The 20,862-nt window shown below is 41.3% G+C and overlaps 1 protein-coding gene across 4 annotated transcripts in view; it reads left to right on the plus strand.

Annotated features, from left to right (window-relative positions):
* The window catches only part of GPAM (glycerol-3-phosphate acyltransferase, mitochondrial), a 48,273-nt gene that overhangs the window by 18,869 nt on the left and 8,542 nt on the right, over window positions 1-20,862 (plus strand). For all 4 annotated transcript variants that reach the window (XM_045025212.1, XM_045025214.1, XM_045025213.1 and 1 more), the window contains 10 exons: window positions 8,096-8,232; window positions 9,180-9,279; window positions 11,741-11,953; window positions 12,357-12,470; window positions 13,948-14,033; window positions 15,132-15,247; window positions 16,162-16,232; window positions 17,457-17,721; window positions 18,460-18,602; window positions 20,166-20,243. In XM_045025212.1, coding sequence (XP_044881147.1) covers window positions 8,096-8,232; window positions 9,180-9,279; window positions 11,741-11,953; window positions 12,357-12,470; window positions 13,948-14,033; window positions 15,132-15,247; window positions 16,162-16,232; window positions 17,457-17,721; window positions 18,460-18,602; window positions 20,166-20,243 — 1,323 coding nt within the window. The remainder of the gene's footprint in view (window positions 1-8,095; window positions 8,233-9,179; window positions 9,280-11,740; window positions 11,954-12,356; window positions 12,471-13,947; window positions 14,034-15,131; window positions 15,248-16,161; window positions 16,233-17,456; window positions 17,722-18,459; window positions 18,603-20,165; window positions 20,244-20,862) is intronic.

The raw sequence follows: 20,862 nt of genomic DNA on the forward strand, positions 1-20,862 counted from the left end.
TTACCCCTCCCATTTCACAATATCCTGAAATTTCTACACCTTTCATGCAGAATTTACCATAGAAAGGTGCTATATGACCCATTGCACTGAAATGAGAGAGAGGCACCATTGATTTCTAAGGAACTTTACTGAGAGTATTTGGAGACTTTGTGCAACATTGCATAGTTAGTATGCAGTGACAATAAAATTGTAGTTTTTTTCTTTATGTAATCAGTTACCCTGTTAGCATTTTGGAGTATAATGCCTGGGAAAATTGCTATAGATAAAGTTAAGTTACCTTTTTACAAAACAAGTCAACAACCTGTTTACAATGACAGTGGAAAATTTTGGCACATCTCAAATAATTGTCTTGTACTTGCATTATACTGTAAGTCTGAAAAACCTGCTAATGTTGTTCTACTGCTCCCTGCAATGCCTACAGTTCAAACATTGCTAGTGGAATTGCCTAGTCTGTTCTCACTGCCAAAGCAAATAAGTGGAGAAGTGTAAACTGAAATTCCTTCAGTTTTACTAATCTAAGGTGTTACTCGGTAAAGAAATTTTAGAAGACAAAATTCTTCGAGAGGTGTCCCTGTGGGTGCTCCACTCCAGGTGTAGGTGCATCCCTGCGCCTTTGCTCGGAGAATTTTACAGCAGTGCCCGTATGGGTCGTGCACGCGCAATGCCTGGCTCACACGCTGTTGTCTGTTGAAGTGTCGCGTGCACGACCCGAATTCCTCTGGCCTGAGACGGAACTCCACAGTCCTGTTCATATCTAGTTTTTAATCAGGTTAGTAAATAGTTATTTAGTGTAAGCCAGTTTATATAATTGGTATTTTAGTGCCAAGTTTCATTTCTTTCTTTATTCCTCTCTGCGCCCCCCTCTTCCCCCCTTTTTTTTTTCTTTCAACCCATAGTTAGATACTAGCCACTTTTATGCCAGGCTCACCAGGTTTCCAACGGTGTACCTCATGTAGAGAGGCAACGTAGAGACAATGTGTTCGCTGTCTGGGTGAATTTCAAGTTCCCTGGAAGTGTGCCCATTGCAGCAAACTTAAAGCCAGGGCACGAAGAGACAGGGACCTGAGGCTGAAACTCATACTCATGGAGAAGTTCCTGAGACCGGCCTCCGACCCAGGACAACAGCCCCCTAGGTCAGCGGCTCCTTCATTACCTAGGTCCCCAAAATAACACTTTCTGTATTGTCTCATAGAGTGCAGACCAGTAAAAAACGGTCACCAATGAGCTCACTCTCATCAGTGCTGACAGCACTTCTGGCACCGTCCGCAAGATGACTTCCATCGGCACCGTCTACCCCGGTACTGAGGCTAATGGCTTCAAGTTGTCAGGCTCCACCACAGCACCGCTGGCGCCTCTTACGGAGATGGCACTGGCGACCGCTCCTGCCTCGGCGCAGCAACCTAAAACCTCCAGAACCACAGTGCCAACATCAGCGTAACTGGCACCCACGCAGCCCTCCGTACTGACGGTGCAGATAACACTTCTCATGGCACCCACACCATCGGTGCCACTCCTTTTTCTCTATCATAGGGATTTGTCTCATCCATTCCACAGTCTCCTCTCTTTGGTACCGACATTTCCCCGAGCCCATCAGTTCTACATCAGCACCTATCTCCAATTCCATTGTGATTCTCCAGTGATGAGGGCGATGAGGCTGAAGGGGTATTCTCCCCTCACCACTCTTCCCTTGTCAGAACACCCATGACTGCTACACCACAGTCATCCTATGACCATGACATGCCTCCCTGGATGGGACCTCTCATGCCCTATCCAGGCCATTGGTCTTATTGGAGCCCTTGGTGGACATATAGAAGACATCACAGCAGAGACCCTACTCCTCATAGGGAAGCATCTAAATCCTGCCTCCACCTTCATACAGGGCAGAGGAGGACATATGGGGGACCCCATGGCAGAGCAGGCAGTAGATACTACCTCGGACACCTTGCCACCCACTAATTCCTCCTCTTCTCCTGATGAAGCTATAATTCCTCCACTACCTATGATAGCTGATGATTTTTCTCAGTTTCAGGACCTGTTTAAAAGAGTGGCTGACGAACTTAAGATCGCCTTTGAGGAGGTGTTGGAAACTGAGCATGAAATAACCGACATCTTACAAACTTCTTCCTCCTCTAAAATAGCACTCCCCATCAATGCTACTATCGTGGACCTGATAAAAACAGTTTGGCAAACACTATCTACCTGTAAAAGGGCTGATCAAAAATACTACATCCCATCTAAGGGATCCAGATTTTTATTTACACATCCAATTCCTAATTCACTGGTGGTAGAGGTGGCCAACCGAAGGGGCAAGCAACAACATTTCAGATCTACCCCTTGGGACAAGGACAGCAAGAGGCTAGACCTCTTCCGACAAAAAGTCTCTGCTTCCTCTACTCTCCAATTCAGAGTGTCCAACAATTCGACCTAGTATGACCATAAGAACTATGCTAAGTTTAATGATTTTATTGATGTCATTCTGGCGGCGAAGAGACAACCGTTCAAATAATTAGTCTCTGAAGGCCAAACCATTGCTAGATGCTGCTGACACTGCAGCCAGATCCAGAGCCATAGTCATGCGGAGGGTGTCGCGGTTCACATCTTCCACGTTCCCTTGTGAAATACAGAATACAGTGGAGGACCTCCCATTAGATGGAGAGAAGCTGTTCGCTGCTAAGACCGACGAGGTTCTTCACACTATGAAGGAATCGCGAGCCACACTCTGGTCCCTTGGCATCCATGCCCCTGCTACAAGGAGAAGACAATACAGGTATCAACCATACCAACACCCCAGATATGCTTCTTATACTCGGCAGAGACCATACAAGCAGCAACAACAACAGCTGTGAAGACAAAGCCCACAACGTCATCACCCACCACCAGCAGTGGCGTCTCAGCCTTCTTCCTCCAATAAACAAATTTGAAGCTTTAGTTGAAGGCCTAGAAGACCTCTCACCGGTTCCAACGCACGGTACTATCATCTATCTCTTTGGAGACTGTTTACGCCCCTTCTACATCAAGTGGGCAGCTATTACCACTGACCCTAGAAGTCATCCACTTGGGCTATACATCACTTTCCTTTCCATACTCCCCACTCACCCCTTCAGGGACCCCTCTCACGAACGACTGTTGCACCAAGAGGTAGAACATTTCCTCCAATTGGCGGCAGTAGAGTTGGTCCCCAAACAACACAAGGGAAAAGGATTTTACTCCCACTACTTTTTAATGCAAAAGAAAAGCAGGGACAATGACCCATCCTTGACCTCAGGTGATTAAACAAGTCCATAAGGAAGCAAAGATTTTGGATGGTCACTCTAACAACTATAATATCAGCGCTGGAACAGGGGGACTGGTTTTCAGCCCTTGACCTCCAAGATGCCTATTTTCATGTGGTGATATACCCCGCTCACAGGCGGTTTCTCAGATTTACGTTAGGCATGGACCACTACCAATACAAGGTGCTACCCTTTGGCCAGTCAACAGCACCCCATGTCTTTTCCAAGATCCTTGCAGTGGCAACAGCGCATCTGAGGAAGCAAGGAGTAATTATATTCTCTTACCTGGACGATTGTCTCCTCAAGGCGCTCACTCGATTGGAAGCCGTTCACTCCACGCAAATGGCAATAAGCTGTTTCCACAGCCTTGGCCTACAAATAAACACACGGAAATCAACGATAGAACCAACAGTTGGTATTCTTCAGTGCCTATCTCGATTCCACAACAGTGAGGGCATCGCTCCCGCGGGATAGATTCGACTCCATACAAACAATCATAGCCACAGTGCGCAGCAGCCCACAAACCCCGGCTCACGAATGCATACAACTTTTGGGCCAAATAGCAGCATGCACACTTGTGGTCAAACATGCATGTTTGCACATGCATTGCCTGCAGGGATGGCTATCAACTGTGTACAAACCAAACAAGCACAACATGAACATTCTCTTAACAGTGCCCCCATAAGATCAAGAAATCATTAACCCGGTGGACTCACCCACATAACCTGTGCTCGGGGATCCTGTTTACACAGGACCCCCTGTCACAATTGCTCACAACAGATGCCTTCCTCGTGGGGTAGGGAGCACACATGCAACATCGCACAGCTCAGGGGCTATGGTCCACAACAGAGACCGGGTTACCCACATCTCCTGGAACTTCACGCTGTGCGCAATGCCTGCCTCCACTTCCTACCATTCATACAAAACCAACACGTAGAGTGATGGCCAACAACATCGCTTGTATGTTTTATATAAACAGACGAGGGGAGCCAGATCCCATTCACTCTGCACTGAGGCTATCAAGCTCTGGAATCTGTGCATCCATCACAATATCGACATTTCCGCTGCATATCTACCTGGCTGCGAGAACACCATGACAGATGATCTCAGCAGATGGTTTCCTCACGACCATGAATGGGAACAGAGCAACCTAGTACTTCAACATGTATTCCAACAGTGGGGTCACCCACGTATAGACCGTTTTGCCACAGCCAGCAACAGCAAATGTCCCCTATTCTGTTCTAGAGCAGTCCTGGGGAAACACTCTCGGGGAGATACATTCTTAATCAACTGGATCGCAGACCTTCTATATGTTTCCACTGATGTATGACCCTGGCAAGCAGTGCTATATAGAAAATAAGGACCGACAGAGCCAGAGTCATCCTAATAGCCTCATCTGGCTAATAGCCTTCAGACATTTTAATCCGGCCCTCGAGCTCTCGCTGGGGAGTGGGGTCTGGGTCTTGCCCTGCTCCTGCGCTCCGGTCAGGGAGCGGGGTTGGGGGCTTGCCCTGCTCTGCATGTGCCATGGCTTTACTTGGCTCCCGGATGCAGCGGCATGTCCCCCCTTCTGGCTCCTATGTGTAGGGGCAGCCAATGGTGCCCCCACCTCAAGCACCGTCCCCACAGCTGCCATTGGCCAGGAATCACGGATGGGGGTGCAGGCTTCTGCGGATGGGGCAGAGTTGCCTGGCTGCACCTCCGCATAGGAGCTGGAGGGGGGACATGCAGCTGCTTCCAGGAGCTGCTTGGGGTAAGTGCCACCCAGAGCCTGCACCCCAACCCCCTGCCCCAGCCCTGATCCCCCTCCCGCCCTCCAAACCCCTCGGTCCCAGCCTGGAGCCCCACCCCAGAGCCTGCATCCCCATCCGGAGCCCTCACCCCCTCCCACACCCTAACCCCCAGTTTCATGAGCATTCAGGGCCCGCCATACAATTTTCATACCCAGCCATGTCCCTCGGGCTAAAAAGTTTGACCATCCCTCTAATAGCCCCTACATGGCCGAGATAGCCATGGTATCCCTTCTTGACAGGCATGTCAGGACAACCCCGATCACTCTTCCCCTCCACCCAGACCTACTTACACAACGGGAGGGACAATTGCAGCACTCCAACTTGCAATGCTACAGCTCAAGGTGTGGCTGCTTTATGGCTCTCTCATGACGAACTAACTTGCTCAGAACAGGTTGAACAGGTTCCTCCACAGTAGAAAGCTCTCCACGCGCTCCACTTACATACACAAGTGGAAGAGATTCATGACATGGTGCACCACAAAACAAGCATATGCTGCATCTGCTCCTCTCCTGTTGATACTACACTATCTCTTAGAATTTAACCAGCTGAGCCTTTCCATTAGCTCACTGAAGGTTTACTTAGCGGCAATCACTGCTTTCCATCAAAAGATTGATGACGCCTCAATCTTTGCTCACCCTATCACCAAACAATTCCTCAAAGGCATCCACACCCTCTGTCCGGACATGAGACCACCTACTACTTTGGGACTTAAATCTTGTGCTAACTGCCCTGACTTATCAACTGTTTGAACCTTTGGCAACTTGCTCCTTGTTACATCTATCCATGAAAGTTTCCTTTCTGGTTGCCATCACATCCATAAGACGTGTGGGGGAGATAGAGGCGCTTATGGCCAACCCCCTTTATACTATCTTTCTTAAGGACAAAGTTATGTTACGCACCCTGTGACGGGTTGGATCACAGAAAGCCCCTTGGGAACTGCCAACTGATGTGCCAAGACTACTTCTGCCCCTGCTTTCCCTGCCAGCCTGGGAATCCGGCACCCAGTCCTGTTGAGCCAGACATGCCAGTCTGCTCCAACAGAGAGACCCAGGGTCTGAACCATGTGCCCCAAAGCTGCAGACTTAACTGAAAGCAAACTACAGAAGTATTTTTGTCTTTAACACTCAGATGCCCAACTCCCAATGGGGTCTAAACCCCAAATAAATCCGTTTTACCCTGTATAAAGCGTATACAGGTAAACTGATAAATTGTTTGCCCTCTATAACACTGATAGAGAGCTATGCACAGCTGTTTGCCCCCTTCCCCCCCCCCCAGGTATTAATACATACTCGGAGTTAATTAACAAGTAAAAAGTGATTTTATTAAATACAGAAAGTAGGATTTAAGTGGTTCCAAGTAGTAGCAGACAGAACACAGTGAATTACCAAGTGAAATAAAATAGAACGCGCAAATCTAAGCCTAATACAGTAATACAACCGAGTACAGATAAAATCTCACCCTGAGAGATGTTTCAATAAGTTTCTTTCACAGACTGGACACCTTCCAGGTCTGGGCACAGTCCTTTCCCCTGGTACAGCCCTTGTTCCAGCTCAGGTGGTAGCTAGGGGATGCCTCATGATGGCTGCCTCCTCTGTTCTCTTCCACCCATTTATACATCTTTTGCATAAGGCGGGAATCCTTTGTCTCTCTGGGTTCCCATCCTTCCTTCTCAATGGAAAAGCACCAGGTTAAAGATGGATTCCAGTTCAGGTGACATGATCACATGTCACTGTAAGACTTCATTACCCACTTGCCAGCACACACACATACAGGAAGACTTACCAGTAAAACAGAGCCATCTAAAGACAATTGTCCTGATTAATGGGAGTCATCGAGAGTCCAAACCACCATTAATAGCTCACGCTTTGCATAATTACAATAGGCCCTCGGAGTTATATTTCATATTTCTAGTTTCAGATATGAGTGATACATTTGTACAAATAGGTTGACCATGCACAGTAGTTTATAAGCTTTGTAATGATACTTTACAAGAGACTTTTGCATGAAGTATATTTCAGTTACATTATATTTAAACTCATTAGCATATTTTCATAAAATCGTATAGAGTGAAACGTCATACACCTATCCTAAATTTTTACCCAAGGTGCACTCATCCTTCCACATTAATGAACCTCTGCAGCTCCCAACTTTCTTCCCCAAGCTACACGCGAATTCGTTCGAGGCAACTATGCACATGCTGGATGTTAGAAGGGCTTTGGCCTTTTATCTGGACAGAACTAAACCATTTCAGGCTACTCCTAAACTCTTCGTATCCATAGCGGAACGGTCCAAGGGAGCTCCCATATCCACACAGCGGCTCTCTAAATTGATATAAGGATGCATTTGACTATGTTATCAGCTAAAAGGCGCTCAGCTTCCAGCAACCATTAGGGTGCATTCCACGAGGTCCCTGTCAATGTCCACGGCGTTTCTAAACAATGTCCCATTGATAGACATTTGCAAGGCTGCCACCAGGGCATCCAAACACACTTTTGCCAAACATTATGCTGTCATGAAAGGCCGTAAAACAGAGACTCAACTTGGCCGAGTGGTACTTTCCGCTGTTGTATTTCCTATTCCGAAGCCCCTGCCATCCTAAAGGGCACTGCTTTACTGTCACCTGGAATGGAGCACCCTCAGGGACATCTCTTGAAGAAGAGAAGATTACTCACTTTGTGCAGTAACTGAGGTTCTTGGAGATGAGTGTCCCTGTGAGTGCTCCACTATGCATCCTCCTCCCTCTGCTTCGGAGCTGGATACAGGCTTTGAGGCGGAGATGGAACTGAGAAGTATGTGTCGGACACGCGACACTTCAACAGACAACAGTGCACAAGTGCGCGACCCATATGAGCACTGCTGTAAAACTCTCTCCGAGTGAAGGTGCAGGGATGCATCTACAGCTGGAGTGCAGCACCCACAGGGACACTCATCTCGAAGAACCTCAGTTACTTCACAAGGTGAGTAATCTTCTCTTTGCTCCAGAGTATCCCATTAATTTTGTTTCATCTTTTTTCTCCCTTCCCCGAATAGATGAATTTGCCTCTTATCTTCTTGCCTGTTCACAAATCTCACATCGACTATTTGCTCCTTACATTTGTGCTTTTCTGCCATAACATCAAAGCACCGTACATTGCTGCAGGGAATAACCTCAACATCCCCATCTTCAGGTAAGGATAATATGCTGAGCTAAACTATAACTTGCTCTAAAAAATAAAGCCAAAGGGGCATATGCTCAGTTGGTGTATATTGTCATAGCTCCACACTAGCTGAGGATCTGCCCCAAATGTTTAGGATTTGTGATAAGGGAATTTAGTCATTGTGGTCATACCTTGGAATTTACTTCGGTCCTATCTAGCTTTACTTTGGTCTTATTTGGTATTATTCAAGAGAGAGTCTTGCAAAATCCTTTAGAGACATTCTTTGTTAAGGAAATTGGAAAAGGAAGAATATTGTGTTGAAACTTAGTTACTGAGTCGTTCTGAGGAAGGGGTGTATGAAGAAATCCTGATAAATGGAGGATAGCACAAGTTTAAGAGCATTTGTTCCCCTTCATCTATGGAGACTCATTGGGATTTGGGGGAAATTGTGTATTCAGTTGGTGGCAGGCAACACAGAACTTTGAACACTGAGGGCTGTTTAAGTTATAAAGATGAGGGCTGCAGTATTTAAGTTATGTCAAGTGCTGAAAGATTGAGAACACTCACATAAGCTTTTGAAATTTGGCTGTAATGTGGGGACTAGAATTCTCGCAGAGCACTCCCTATCTGTCTATTTTCGGTATTTATATGGCTCCCATCACTATTGAATTTGAGCACCATAGAATTTGTAATGTATTTATCCTCTCAACATCCCTGTGAGGGAAGGCAGTGCTCTTAATCCCATTTGACAGGGTCACACAGGGAGTTTGGCAGAACAGGGAATTGAACCTGGGTCCTAGACTAGTGCCCTAACCACTTGAACATTCTTCCTCTCTTTCATTTGAGGGAGAATGGCTGAGATATGCATGTTGTTCTGCCTCATCTAATTTTTTCCTGAAGCTGTTGGCTGGTTTATACATTCCACTCTTCTCATATTTGACTAAAATCAGTGAATAGAATCATTTGTTGATTTGTAGCACATTGATCCGCAAGCTGGGAGGCTTTTTCATTCGGAGGAGGTTGGATGAGAACCCTAATGGACGTAAAGATGTCCTTTATAGAGCTTTGCTGTATGTGGTATGTATCTTTTCTTAATTTGCAAATATGCAATTTGAATCGTCACAGAGATGGGAAAATGTAAGTTTGTTCTCTGTAACTTCATTAATTTGAACAGCATTGCCTGATGAGAAAGTTAAATTGTTTATTATCTTGATTTTAGCGTGTGTGTGTGTATGTGTGTGTGTTACATTAGAGACAAAATGTAAATTCTGTGCTGAGTGAGGTCCTGAATCTATGAAGTGCATGAGAGTTGAGGGTATTCAGCACCTGTCAGGATCAAATTTTTCCCGTGTGAGTCTCTAATGGGGATATGAGATTGCCCTCAGTGTAAATTAACACTAAAATTAGGCCTACTGGGATAGTTTCTGATTTCACTTATATGAAGGTAAATCTAGAGCAGCAGTTCCCAAATTGTATTTGTTCATATACTTAATTGGTGTTTGAAGTACCACATGCGCACACTTTTCCACATTTGCTTTAGGCCTCAGTAGGTTTAATTTAAATATATTTTACCATAGAGTCTAGAAATATCTCTAAAGAAGCCTAAAATGTTCAATTATAATTAGGGCTGGCATGAAAGCAAGAATTTCATTTTGTGAAAAATGTTGAGGTTTTGCCATTTGTTTATATTCTGATGTGGCATGAAATCAAGACAGTTCAAAATTTTGTAATGAAAAAAGAGACCACTCTAGAATAGCCAGTAGCCCTACGGTTAGACCACACATCTGGGATCTGGAAAGCCTAAATTCAAGTTTCTAGCCTAAAAGGCAGAGTGCCCTAATACTAGATTATGCAATTCTGGGGTCTCTCATATTGATCAGAAACTTCATGATGGAAAACCTTCCTGGTGAAAGTTGAATTGAAACTGCTGTGTTTCCATGAAGTTTTGGTTTTGTCAAATCAGCATTTTCCATAAAAGGTTTAATCTAAAAGTTCCCAACCAGCTGTACTTATAACATCCTTTGTAAACATTTCAAGTTTTTAGACAGTGCATCAAAAAGAAACACAATGAGGCAGCCGTTATTTCTTTCATGTTAAACAATTAAATGTCATAAATGCTGTCTTGATATGCTATGATATGCCATTAACTACACTCAGTGGATTGACTCTTTTTAACTTGTCTAATCTAAATTTTAAACTCCTGCTAATTTTATCGGGATTATTATTGAACAGTAGCCAGAATTCACTTTGCTTCCTGTCTTACAAAATTTAAATTGAGAAAAATATGAAATATTTTGAGATGCTCTGGGAGAGAATAAGAGAAGCGCCATTACAAAGAAGGGTGCACGTGTGCAAAAGGGCAGAGGGCTCAGAGGGCAGATATAGAGAGATGTGGGGAGTCTTGGCTGCAATTGGAGGGGCTTCAGCCCCACGAAGCATCTTGCTCCTCAGCAGAATGCTGGGCATGCTGCACAGTGGCTCCACCTGCTGAGAGGAGGCTCAAATTATAGCCAGCTGCCTGTTGTCCTGGTGAACAGACAGGCAGCTCTCCTTAGTCCTGTAGCCAGGCTTTTATCCACTGCATCTGGCCAATAATCCTTCCTTCTCGACTTCCTGCAGCAGCTCCCTGCATGGGGGCCTTTTTATCTCACGCTCCCTGCAACTGTAGGTTTTGCAGTGGCTCTGCACTCAGGTGTCTTTTCAGATGAGAGAAGCTCTGGCACTGTGATATGGAACTTTGCAAAATCTCCCCAAGTAGCTCGAGCTGTATGGTTTGGTGCAAGCTGAAGGCAAAAAGCTACCCAGCAAAAAGCTACCCAGCTGTGCACCACCTGAGAGTACAGTTACCACAGCATTCAACACACTGCTAAATAAAGCTATTATGATGACATGGTAATAGAGTGTTACTCATCAAAATTGCTGAAAGTGTCCAGGAGAGTGTTTGTTTCTCAGGCATTGTAGGATGTACTGCAATGCATGGAATGACTTTTTTTTATTTGAAACCAAAATACTTTTTTAAAGCATTTTGGTACATCATTTCCAGCAAGCTCTCATGCCACCCTGCCATACATGTACAAAAGTTTGGGAACTCCTGAGAGTAACCCCTACTGACATTGTTGACATTTTGTTTGTTTGCTTGCTTATGTATGTGCAGATGTTGTGCTTGGCACTATTCAAGATACAAAAAGAAAGATGTACTTGCAATTTAGAAGATGGGCCATACTGGGAAATCCAGAGAAGAGAATAATTTAGTTGTCTTTAAAATATTTAATTATTATTAGGTTGCTTCTTTTTGGTTTTGCAGCTGGTGTGACCTTTTAAAGTCCGTGGCATTACTTTGTAAATACATTAGTGTAACTGATCAGAATTTGGTTGTGTAAAACACTAATTTCCTGTTATAATTCATGCAGATTTGTATTGATCTCCGCTCCAGTTTTGTAAAGAGGATTCTATTGCTGATAAGGAACAATGCCTTTCTATGTGGATATGTCTGTATCATTAGTTGTTTTTTTTTTTCTTTTACTCACTATCCCTTTAGCACATAGAGGAGTTGCTTAGACAGCAGCAGTTCTTAGAGATATTCCTGGAAGGCACACGTTCTCGGAGTGGAAAAACATCTTGTGCCAGAGCAGGTCTCTTATCTGTGGTGGTAGATGCTCTCTTCACAAATGCCACCCCTGACATACTAATTATACCTGTGGGAATCTCCTATGATCGCATCATTGAAGGTCACTATAACAATGAACAGCTGGTAAGGAGCAACTGAAAACTTATTGCCTTGCCTAGGGGATTTTCTGTTTGTTAAATAAAAATGTATCTAATTTTTGTGCTAGTGCTGCTGTACCATGAGTGCTTAAACTTTTTGTGTCAGATTTAAAAATGCAAAGTAATATGAATCATGAAAGTCCTTGACCTAGAAAGCTATCTTGACTTTTGAGTCTTGTATATCACTGGATACAAATTCATCACTTAGCAAATACAAATAATAAAAAGCCATATGATTCCCTAGGCTTTTGTCATGGCTCTACTCTTTGACTTTTAAAGCTGCATGTCAAAAGACTTGGATTTATTGTAACTGTGGTTATGCTTCCGTTAAATATCAATGAACTTTTAACTGCAAATGAACATTGGTTTTGCTTTTCAATGTTTTGCAGGGGAAGCCTAAGAAGAACGAAAGTCTTTGGAGCGTAGCCAGAGGAGTCTTCAGAATGCTGCGGAAGAATTACGGATGTGTCAGAGTAGACTTTGCACAACCATTTTCCTTAAAAGTAAGTTTCATATCCATAAAAACACTTTAAGTTCTTATGAATTCTTAGCTGCTTTAAAATGCAGGAAACCACAACTAAACTTTTGGCACAGAAGTACTGTTTTCAGCCTATCAATGCAATGAAGCTGTTTTTCCAAAAAATCACTGTTTGATACCCCTGAGAAGATTCATAGGGTGTCCATCCATGGTGTGAAGTCCAATACAGATGCGAGTGTTACAACATAATGTCAGACAGACTGGGTCATTGGACATAAAGCCAGCATCTTTCTTCCAGCAGTGATCAATAATAGCGGAAAGTAAAAATTCCCAATGAGGCATCTGATCAATTGTGTATTGGTGTACAAAAAAAAAAAATGGGGAAATATATTTCCTGTACAATAGTTGACTGTCAAATAGTTTTTTATTTTTAGGTCTTATTCAGCAATATGTATTAAAATGTACAGAATTTCAGTTTGAAAAACAAGGCTAATTTTGGCATCCCAGACATTGCCGCTCAACCTGGGTTTATAGAAAGTAGACACAGTCAAATTAATTGGATATCTTTTTGCTGAGATTGAGTTTGATAACGGAAATGATGTTGATGTAATATACATATACTACTGTAAGGTATTTGTGAGCATGTGGTGTAAGCTGAGTAGAGAGCTGTCTGTGAAAATTTACCCCAAATTATTTAAGGACCTTTGCTTGAAGGTAAATGTTTTTGCCGAACCAGTCTTTATAGGAACCAGAAGAAAAATAATGTCCTGAAGTCAGAGTAACTTAAGTGGTAACCTTTAAAGACAGAAGTTTTAGTTATTTGTTAAAAGCGTAGAATTCTTGTGGTCCAGTCATGTGCTGTACCTCCTGAGAAACACAACACAGAAGATACAGCCAAGAGGATGGGGGGCAAAGGTGGTTTTTAGACACCGTCCTGCTGCCTGGATTCTGGGAAGCAGTCTCCCCATTGTTGCCTGTAGTTTCACTGCCAGAATTTCTGTAGTGGTGTTCATCTGTGGAGATGCCCAGTATGCTAGAGTCTGTGAGGAGGGCAGTATAAGACTGTTAATGTCATCCATATGCTGCTCCTCCACTGGGGACTTGATATTGCTCCCATTCAAATCAATGGAAAAACTCCCATTCACTTTAACGGTGCAGGAGCTATCCCCAAGGCAGTTCCTGCCAAAGTGGTACAAGGGAATTTTTCTCTTGTGGCTTTTTTTTTTTTAATTGCAATATTTTCCCCAACTAAGAATTCTATTCAGAGGGAAAGCTTCTCCTCTACCTGATGCCAACTCCAGACAGAACCACCAATGCACCAGTGAAGAAACTGTAGTGATCTTCCCACTGTCTCATCTTTATTTTTTTATACTCACTCTTTCATGGTTGCTTCTTATTTATTTATTTATTTCTTTTTTGGATTGGTACAAATAAGATAGCAAAATTAGCTGTTGGATGCTACAATTAATGGGAAAATGTACAAATAAGTATTATATTTACAGGAATACCTAGACAGCCAAAGTCAAAAACCTATGCCTGCCATGCTATCTTTGGAGCAAGCTCTGTTACCAGCTATACTTCCTTCACGGTAGGATGTTTTTCTGGAACTTTTTTGGTAGTATTTTTGGATTAATATCTATTTCTAGTAGTGTCTGGTAGTTATGTCCTTATGAATAATTAAATTGTTTCCCATGTAACCCTTATGGAAAAATCCTGTAAAATAGAAAATTTAACTCTAGGATTTTTAAACTATCCTATACAATTCTAAGACATTGAAGAATATATCCCTGCTATAGAATCCTGTTCAAATAAACTATAGGAATGCTATCATTCTCTCTCAAATTCTGTATAGTTTTAGAATAATTTCAAGTGAACTTTATTGGTTTAAATAAATTTTAAATTCTATAAGAGTGTTGTACAAGGAAAGAAAATGACAATTTAAAAACATATCTTTTTTTAACTCTCCCACATAATCCAGTTATTATTTCTAATTACTCTAAGTTGAAAGGCACATATTCATTCACTCACTAACGATTTCTGATTCAGCACTATACAGTGACTGACAGGGCTATTGTCAGTGAGCGCCCGTCTGTTAATTACTTTTGCTCAAAATGTGAAACTGTGTTGTGGAGATATTCCTGAATTTTAGACTATTTTATATTTAATTTGAGTAATTTGCATGGCTTGTCTAAGCCTGTGTGGTACTAATTGGTTCCTGTAAAGAGAATTTGAGTAAGTCATTTGTCTTTAAAGCATTGTCATGCCATGCCATACCCTTGCTTTGATATGCAAAAGAGCTGGACTGAAAACTCTATTCTAAAAAGGTTTGCATAATATGTTTTTGTTGCTCTTATCATTAAAGGAAAGGGTTGTGGGACATGTCTGATGTAATGGAGAAGTCTGAATAGCCAAAGAACAAAGTGAATAACTCTGTGTTGCTTTTGTTAGAGGGTCTAGGAATATGTGTTTAACATGAAGAAAGAGTCTGGAATATGTTGAGAAAAGTAGTTAATGAGAACTTTGTGGGACTTGTACTGCTTAAAGACGTTTTTGTATCCTTGTTAGAATGTCTGATTTTTATTTGTGCATTATAGTTGATTTAATGTATGTAAATGATGATAATGTAGGTTAGTTTGACAAGACTTGGATGTTTTCACACCGTACGTTATTTTTATGCTTTCTTCAGCCCTAATGATGTTGTGGATGAAGGTACGGAGGTTGCACTGGGTGATTCCAGGGATTTATCCAATGAGCCCTTTAGAAGACAGTTGATAGCCAACTTGGCTGAACATATATTGTTCAGTAAGTATAGAATCAATCATATGTATTGACTGTATATCTTGGTCCTCTGACTGCATTAACTAATTTACCATTTGATAGCATTTTTACTAGGCTGAGGGTGATTTCTTTTCAGGTAAGAATTTTGTTTACTTAAACACTTAAAATCTGATCCCTTTTTAAATGAAATTGTCTCTCTGTGGCATTCTTATTTCATTTGCTTTGATACATTTACGTTCTTTAGGTCTGTATCCTGGGATGCTTCTGACTTGCTATAAGTGTTTGCGTCAACTGGTGTGCATTTACATTCCTTTTGGCAATAAGTAGGAAATTGCCCCCAGTGGTAGAGCTGTTGAAATCACCGTCTTTAAAGAATTAATTGAGTTTGTGTATCTGCTTATAGAGCCATTGTCTGGTTTTGTAGGTTCTATAATACACAGTTTAGGCACCAGATATGATGTGTGAACAAAAATATAGCTATAAATAATGGTACGTAGTTATATATTTTAGCAAATGTTTGAGACTGACTTCTTCACTCATGCTTATTAATTAAAACCACTTTGGTCAGTTAATGTCTTACATTTCTAAAGTACTACAAAACATTGAGTAATCATCTCAGCACTTTCGCTAGCTAGGTATGTGTAATCACCCCATGTTACACATGAAGAAAATGAGATACTGAGAGTTGGGGTGACTTGCCAAAGGCCACATGGCAAGTTAGTGATAGGGTAGGTAGGAACTCTAGAGTTCCTGGCTTCTTGCTCTTTGATTAGTCCCTTAAGGTACACTACAGCTTATTGAAAATGTAAAGCCCTATAGAAATGTGTAATTATAATTATTAGTTGATTCATGCTATTGTCATTTTATGCCATATTAATGACTTGTTAAGCATTTCAGATGCTTAATAGGTCAGCATAGTTTTTTTTGTTTGTTTCTAGCTGCTAACAAGTCATGTGCTGTGATGTCAACACACATAGTTGCCTGTTTGCTGCTCTACCGACACAGGAAGGTAAGGCTATATTGCTGCTGAAATAGCCATATGGTACCTTCATGCAGAATAGCAAAATTCCAGAGGTGAGAAAAGTGTGCACTTCAATATTACATTGAAATAATACTTGAAAGAGATTTCAGCTAGCTTATTATAATAGGTGTTCCAGTTAATGGTCCAGTTAAAGATACTGTGCTACTTTGATTTCGGTTATCATTAAGCTTGGTAGAATTCAATTTTTATTTCTTTATAATTTTGACAGATAATATTGATGGCTTTTAAAAGCATTTTTTAGGTTTTTATCAAAATTTTCAGTTGTGGAAAATTATGACGTGTGGTAATGGGGCGTGGGGAAGTCTAATTATTTAATGACAGTAGATGCTGAGATTCAAAAAGGTAAAATGTTATAACCATTCAAACACAAATTGTCAACATTACATGTCAAAATATACAAAGTAAATATCCTTAAATCAAACTCTAATAAGTTCTCAAATTATTCATTGCTACACTCTCTCTTTTCCATTTTATTTAAAATCCCTCATCACTGCACCAATCCAGAGTTCTAGGTACATGTTCAGAAATTAAAATAATAAATACAAATTAGAAGAAATGGTCAAAATATAGATTCCCCACAAACTAGGGTACTATCACTTTCCAGTTCAATCCAATCATTCCCCTTTCCTATAGAGAGACTCTGGGAGAACAGATGTGCTTTGCAACAGGATCTGAAGCTCAGCAAATATGGCTTATGGTAAACTGAGAAGGGAAGCAAGTTCCAGAGTTGAGAAAATGTTCTTCCTCAAGTCTCCTATCAATTAAATAATAGGTCTGTTAGCAAAAATATCTCAGGTGATCATATGATACAACGGCAGGTGAGGGAGATGAGATTTCTAAAGTGCACAGGTTCTGCACTTTATAAAGCCTGCGAGATGCACTACTGAGCAAGCAAAGCAGTCACATCTTGCACTAGCTGTAGTTTCTGGGTGGTTTTGAGGTATAGCCCCATGTAAAGCATTTTGCAGCAGTCCAGTTGGAGGTGGCACAGTCATGGATTACTTTGGCCATGTGTGCTTTGGAAGAAAAGATTTGTTCGGGTGATAAGTGGTGCTTTGGGTTATTACAAATTAATTATGCATTTGACTTATTTACTGTGTTTGGAGATTGCAGGTAAATTTAACCTGTCCTCTTAAAATGTTGTCTCGGGTTAGGGTTACATTATTTAATCTTGTGACCCTGCTTCTTCAGGGAATTGACCTTTCCAAGCTGGTGGAAGACTTCTTCTCTATGAAGGAGGAGGTCTTGGCCCGTGACTTTGACTTGGGATTTTCAGGAAATTCTGAAGATGTTGTCATGCATGCCATCCACCTGTTGGGGAACTGTGTAAATATCACAAACACCAGCCAAAACAATGAGTTCTTCATCACTCCCAGCACAGCTATTCCTGCTGTCTTTGAACTCAACTTCTACAGCAATGGTGTACTGCATGTCTTCATCAAAGAGGCCATTATTGGTATGTACTAGTTTTTAGCAGGAGATTTGTTTGTATGGAGGCTTTATTTTTTTAAAATCGTTTCTTCCTCAAAAGTAATATATGAAATAAAACCATCTGTACAGAAAGAACCAATTTCCAAACAACTAAGTTATCTGGGGTCAGAAAATTATTCCACCTGCCCTTTACCCCATATTCACCATTAAACAAATAGCTGAATGAATGCAGTGTGGTTTTTTCATTCTTCTTGGCAGTCTCCGTGTATTGGCCACCGCCAGAAACAGAGACTTAGCTTTATGGACAAGTGATCTGATCCAGCATGGCAGATGTTCCTATCTTGAAAATTTTAATAAGATTTTGCTTTAGTGTTACGTTAACTGATCACTAATGCGATAGTGACTTCCTCTTCTTTCTTCTGTTCCAGGGGTAGGGTATATGTTGACTGTTTTTAATTCTTGTTAATGGTTGGATCAGAATCACAGTTCAGAGTTTCATTATTTAACTTTTACACATGGTGGTATAATCTTTTTTATTTTTAGTAGCTTTATCATCTTTTAAAATCTGTTTTCTTCAGTTGTGCACCATTGTAGTTCATGTATATGGGATGATTTTGCTTTTGTCAATTGATAGGTTTCAGTTATGTGTAATAGTTGTCAGTTTTTAAGCTTGTATAACTCTCCTGTTAATAAACCTAAGTCTCCCTTATTTAAAAGCTCTGTAGGAAAACTAACCACCCTTGTATTCACATTTCTGCGCTAGCCTGCAGTCTTCATGCAGTGCAGAGTAAAAGGTATAGAAATGGCATCAATGGCGTTTCTCCCAACCTGATTAGCCAAGAACAACTGGTCCGCAAAGCTGCCAGCTTGTGCCACCTGCTTTCCAATGAAGGTGCTATATCCTTGGTAAGTGAAGTTCATCATAGTGCTTGTCCATAACTCCAACTCCGTTCTGTTAATGTCTGTCTTCATTGTTCTAAATAGAATGGATTTTTTGTTTTTTAACTGCACTCTGTTTCTAATGTAGTTGTTCGGTCTTAATATATTTACTTTAAATAAAACTTATTCCATCCATAGCATGGCTGAGGGTGGGACTTCCATGTAAAGAGGGAAATACCATAGTTTTAATTTGCTTCAACAAAATGTCTCTACTTCTCAATTATGTGGTTGAATTAGTCTAGCTCACTTGAAACCATTTCTAGACAAATAACATGAATGATGTGAGCTTGAGAAGTCAATTCATTAGCTGAGATTTTCTGAGCTAGGGGAGACATCAATCAACATGGTGCTCATGATATGGTTTAGATGTTTGCTATGTGTGTAGTGAATACCTGTTGCTCATGCAGGTGAGAAACTGATAGTACTGGCAATGATCTTGGAATACTTCTGCTATTCTAGTACTAGGCCTCTCCTGCGAAGAGACTGCTTGACAGACTATACAGTGACTTTGTTCTAAACAAACTTAAACTGTGAAATCAAGACTACCAAACTCTTTGCGTGTGTGACTGGAATCAAATCGAAATCAGGTCTCCAGATTTTAAAGGCATTTTCCCAAGTTATAGAGTACCTCAGTCCTCATACTGCACATCATCAAATATTTATCAGCCATCTTACCCATGACTTGACATGCCTTATTCAAATGTAAACCAATAAAGGAACAGTGGCAAATACTGCGGTTTTAACTTTATAAATACACTGATTGTTTTTGTTGTTTTTAAAAGATAATGTGTTTCCTGCTGTTTTCAATAAGTGTCTGCTTAGAATCTTAGAAATACGTGTCCTCTTATAGATTTAGTTCTGATATTAGGAAACTTTGCTGCAGTTTCCCAGCCCTCTCTTCCTTTCTTGTTGTTTGAATGGAACATAAATTATGTTTGATTTCTTGTCTGGGTGCAGTGCAGTTTGATGAATAGAGCTGATTAACAAATTTATGCTCCTTATTCTGCCTTTGAGGTTAATGATTTTGTTTTTTCTTAATCTGGTGGACATTCCCCACCAGATTATAACCTCTGAGAAGTAGGGCAGTTTTGATTCTAAGCTTCTTCTAGGAGTTTCTTTAAACTTTAGGAGAATTTATGGAATAGGTCATTAATATAAAAGCTGCAAGAAGTTTTTGTTCCAAACTGCTCAATGATTAGCATTTATTCATGTTAACAAAATAATAGTAATAAGATATAAAAGTCCTGTTAGGTCACATGGTCCAGCTCCTTGCCAGTGCAAGATTTTCCACATCTCAAATGCTTTGTCCAGTCTAATTTTAAACATCCCACTCATGGATTTTTTAATTTTCTTTTTAAGTGTACATGACTGCGAGAAAAGAATAAAGCATGCACTAATGGAGTGGGAGCATTGATAAGAATTGAGAAACTTGCTTAAAAAGGACATTGTTGTGTCTAAAAAAATATTCTGGTTGACTAGGGAAGGAATTTATAAAGGATTAACTTTTTAACTCTCTTTATTTTTGTTAAGCCTTGTCAGATGTTATACCAAGTTTGCCATGAGGCAGTCGAAAGGTTTATACAATATGGCATTCTTTTGGTGGCAGAGGTAAGATGATTAAATTTTTTTTGTTCTCCACTTTGCCTGCAGTCATAGAATCCTTTGCTTCTCTCTAAGTATATATCCTTAATCCAAGTATCTAAACTGGCACTTTTTCACTTGAAGTGCATAACTACTAAGGAAATCCTAAACTGAAATGTCTATTCTTTTATTTTAAAGCACAAAGTATTTTGGCAGAATCACTTTTTGATGTTGTGGATGACAACATATATGGGACCAGGATCTTAATAAAGCTAGTGCTGCTTATGATGATTACACCAACTCTTAAAGTGAGCTGTGGTGATATAGTTTAATATTGAAGTCCTTGTAAATTTCAGTTTACAGCTCATCCTTAGCTCCCATATGGTCCCTTTGCTCTGGTACAGCAGCTCAAAGGGACCAGGTGTAACTGGGAATTCCCCTGATATGTGGGAATCCGCAGGTGATACAACTATAAGGCAGCTCTAGTTTGCACCAGGATCTCCTGGTGGTCTCAGGGATTGGGGAATTGCAGTGTCAAGGTATCTTTACTTCCCACGTTCTATGGTGCTGCAGCAAATGCAGCAGGGCAGACCTAAGAATGGAGGCAATTTCTGTCTTCCAGATTTGTGTCCATCAGGGAATCTCC

Source organism: Mauremys mutica, chromosome 7 (genome assembly GCF_020497125.1).
Source record: "Mauremys mutica isolate MM-2020 ecotype Southern chromosome 7, ASM2049712v1, whole genome shotgun sequence".
NCBI classification, from domain to species: Eukaryota; Metazoa; Chordata; order Testudines; family Geoemydidae; genus Mauremys; species Mauremys mutica.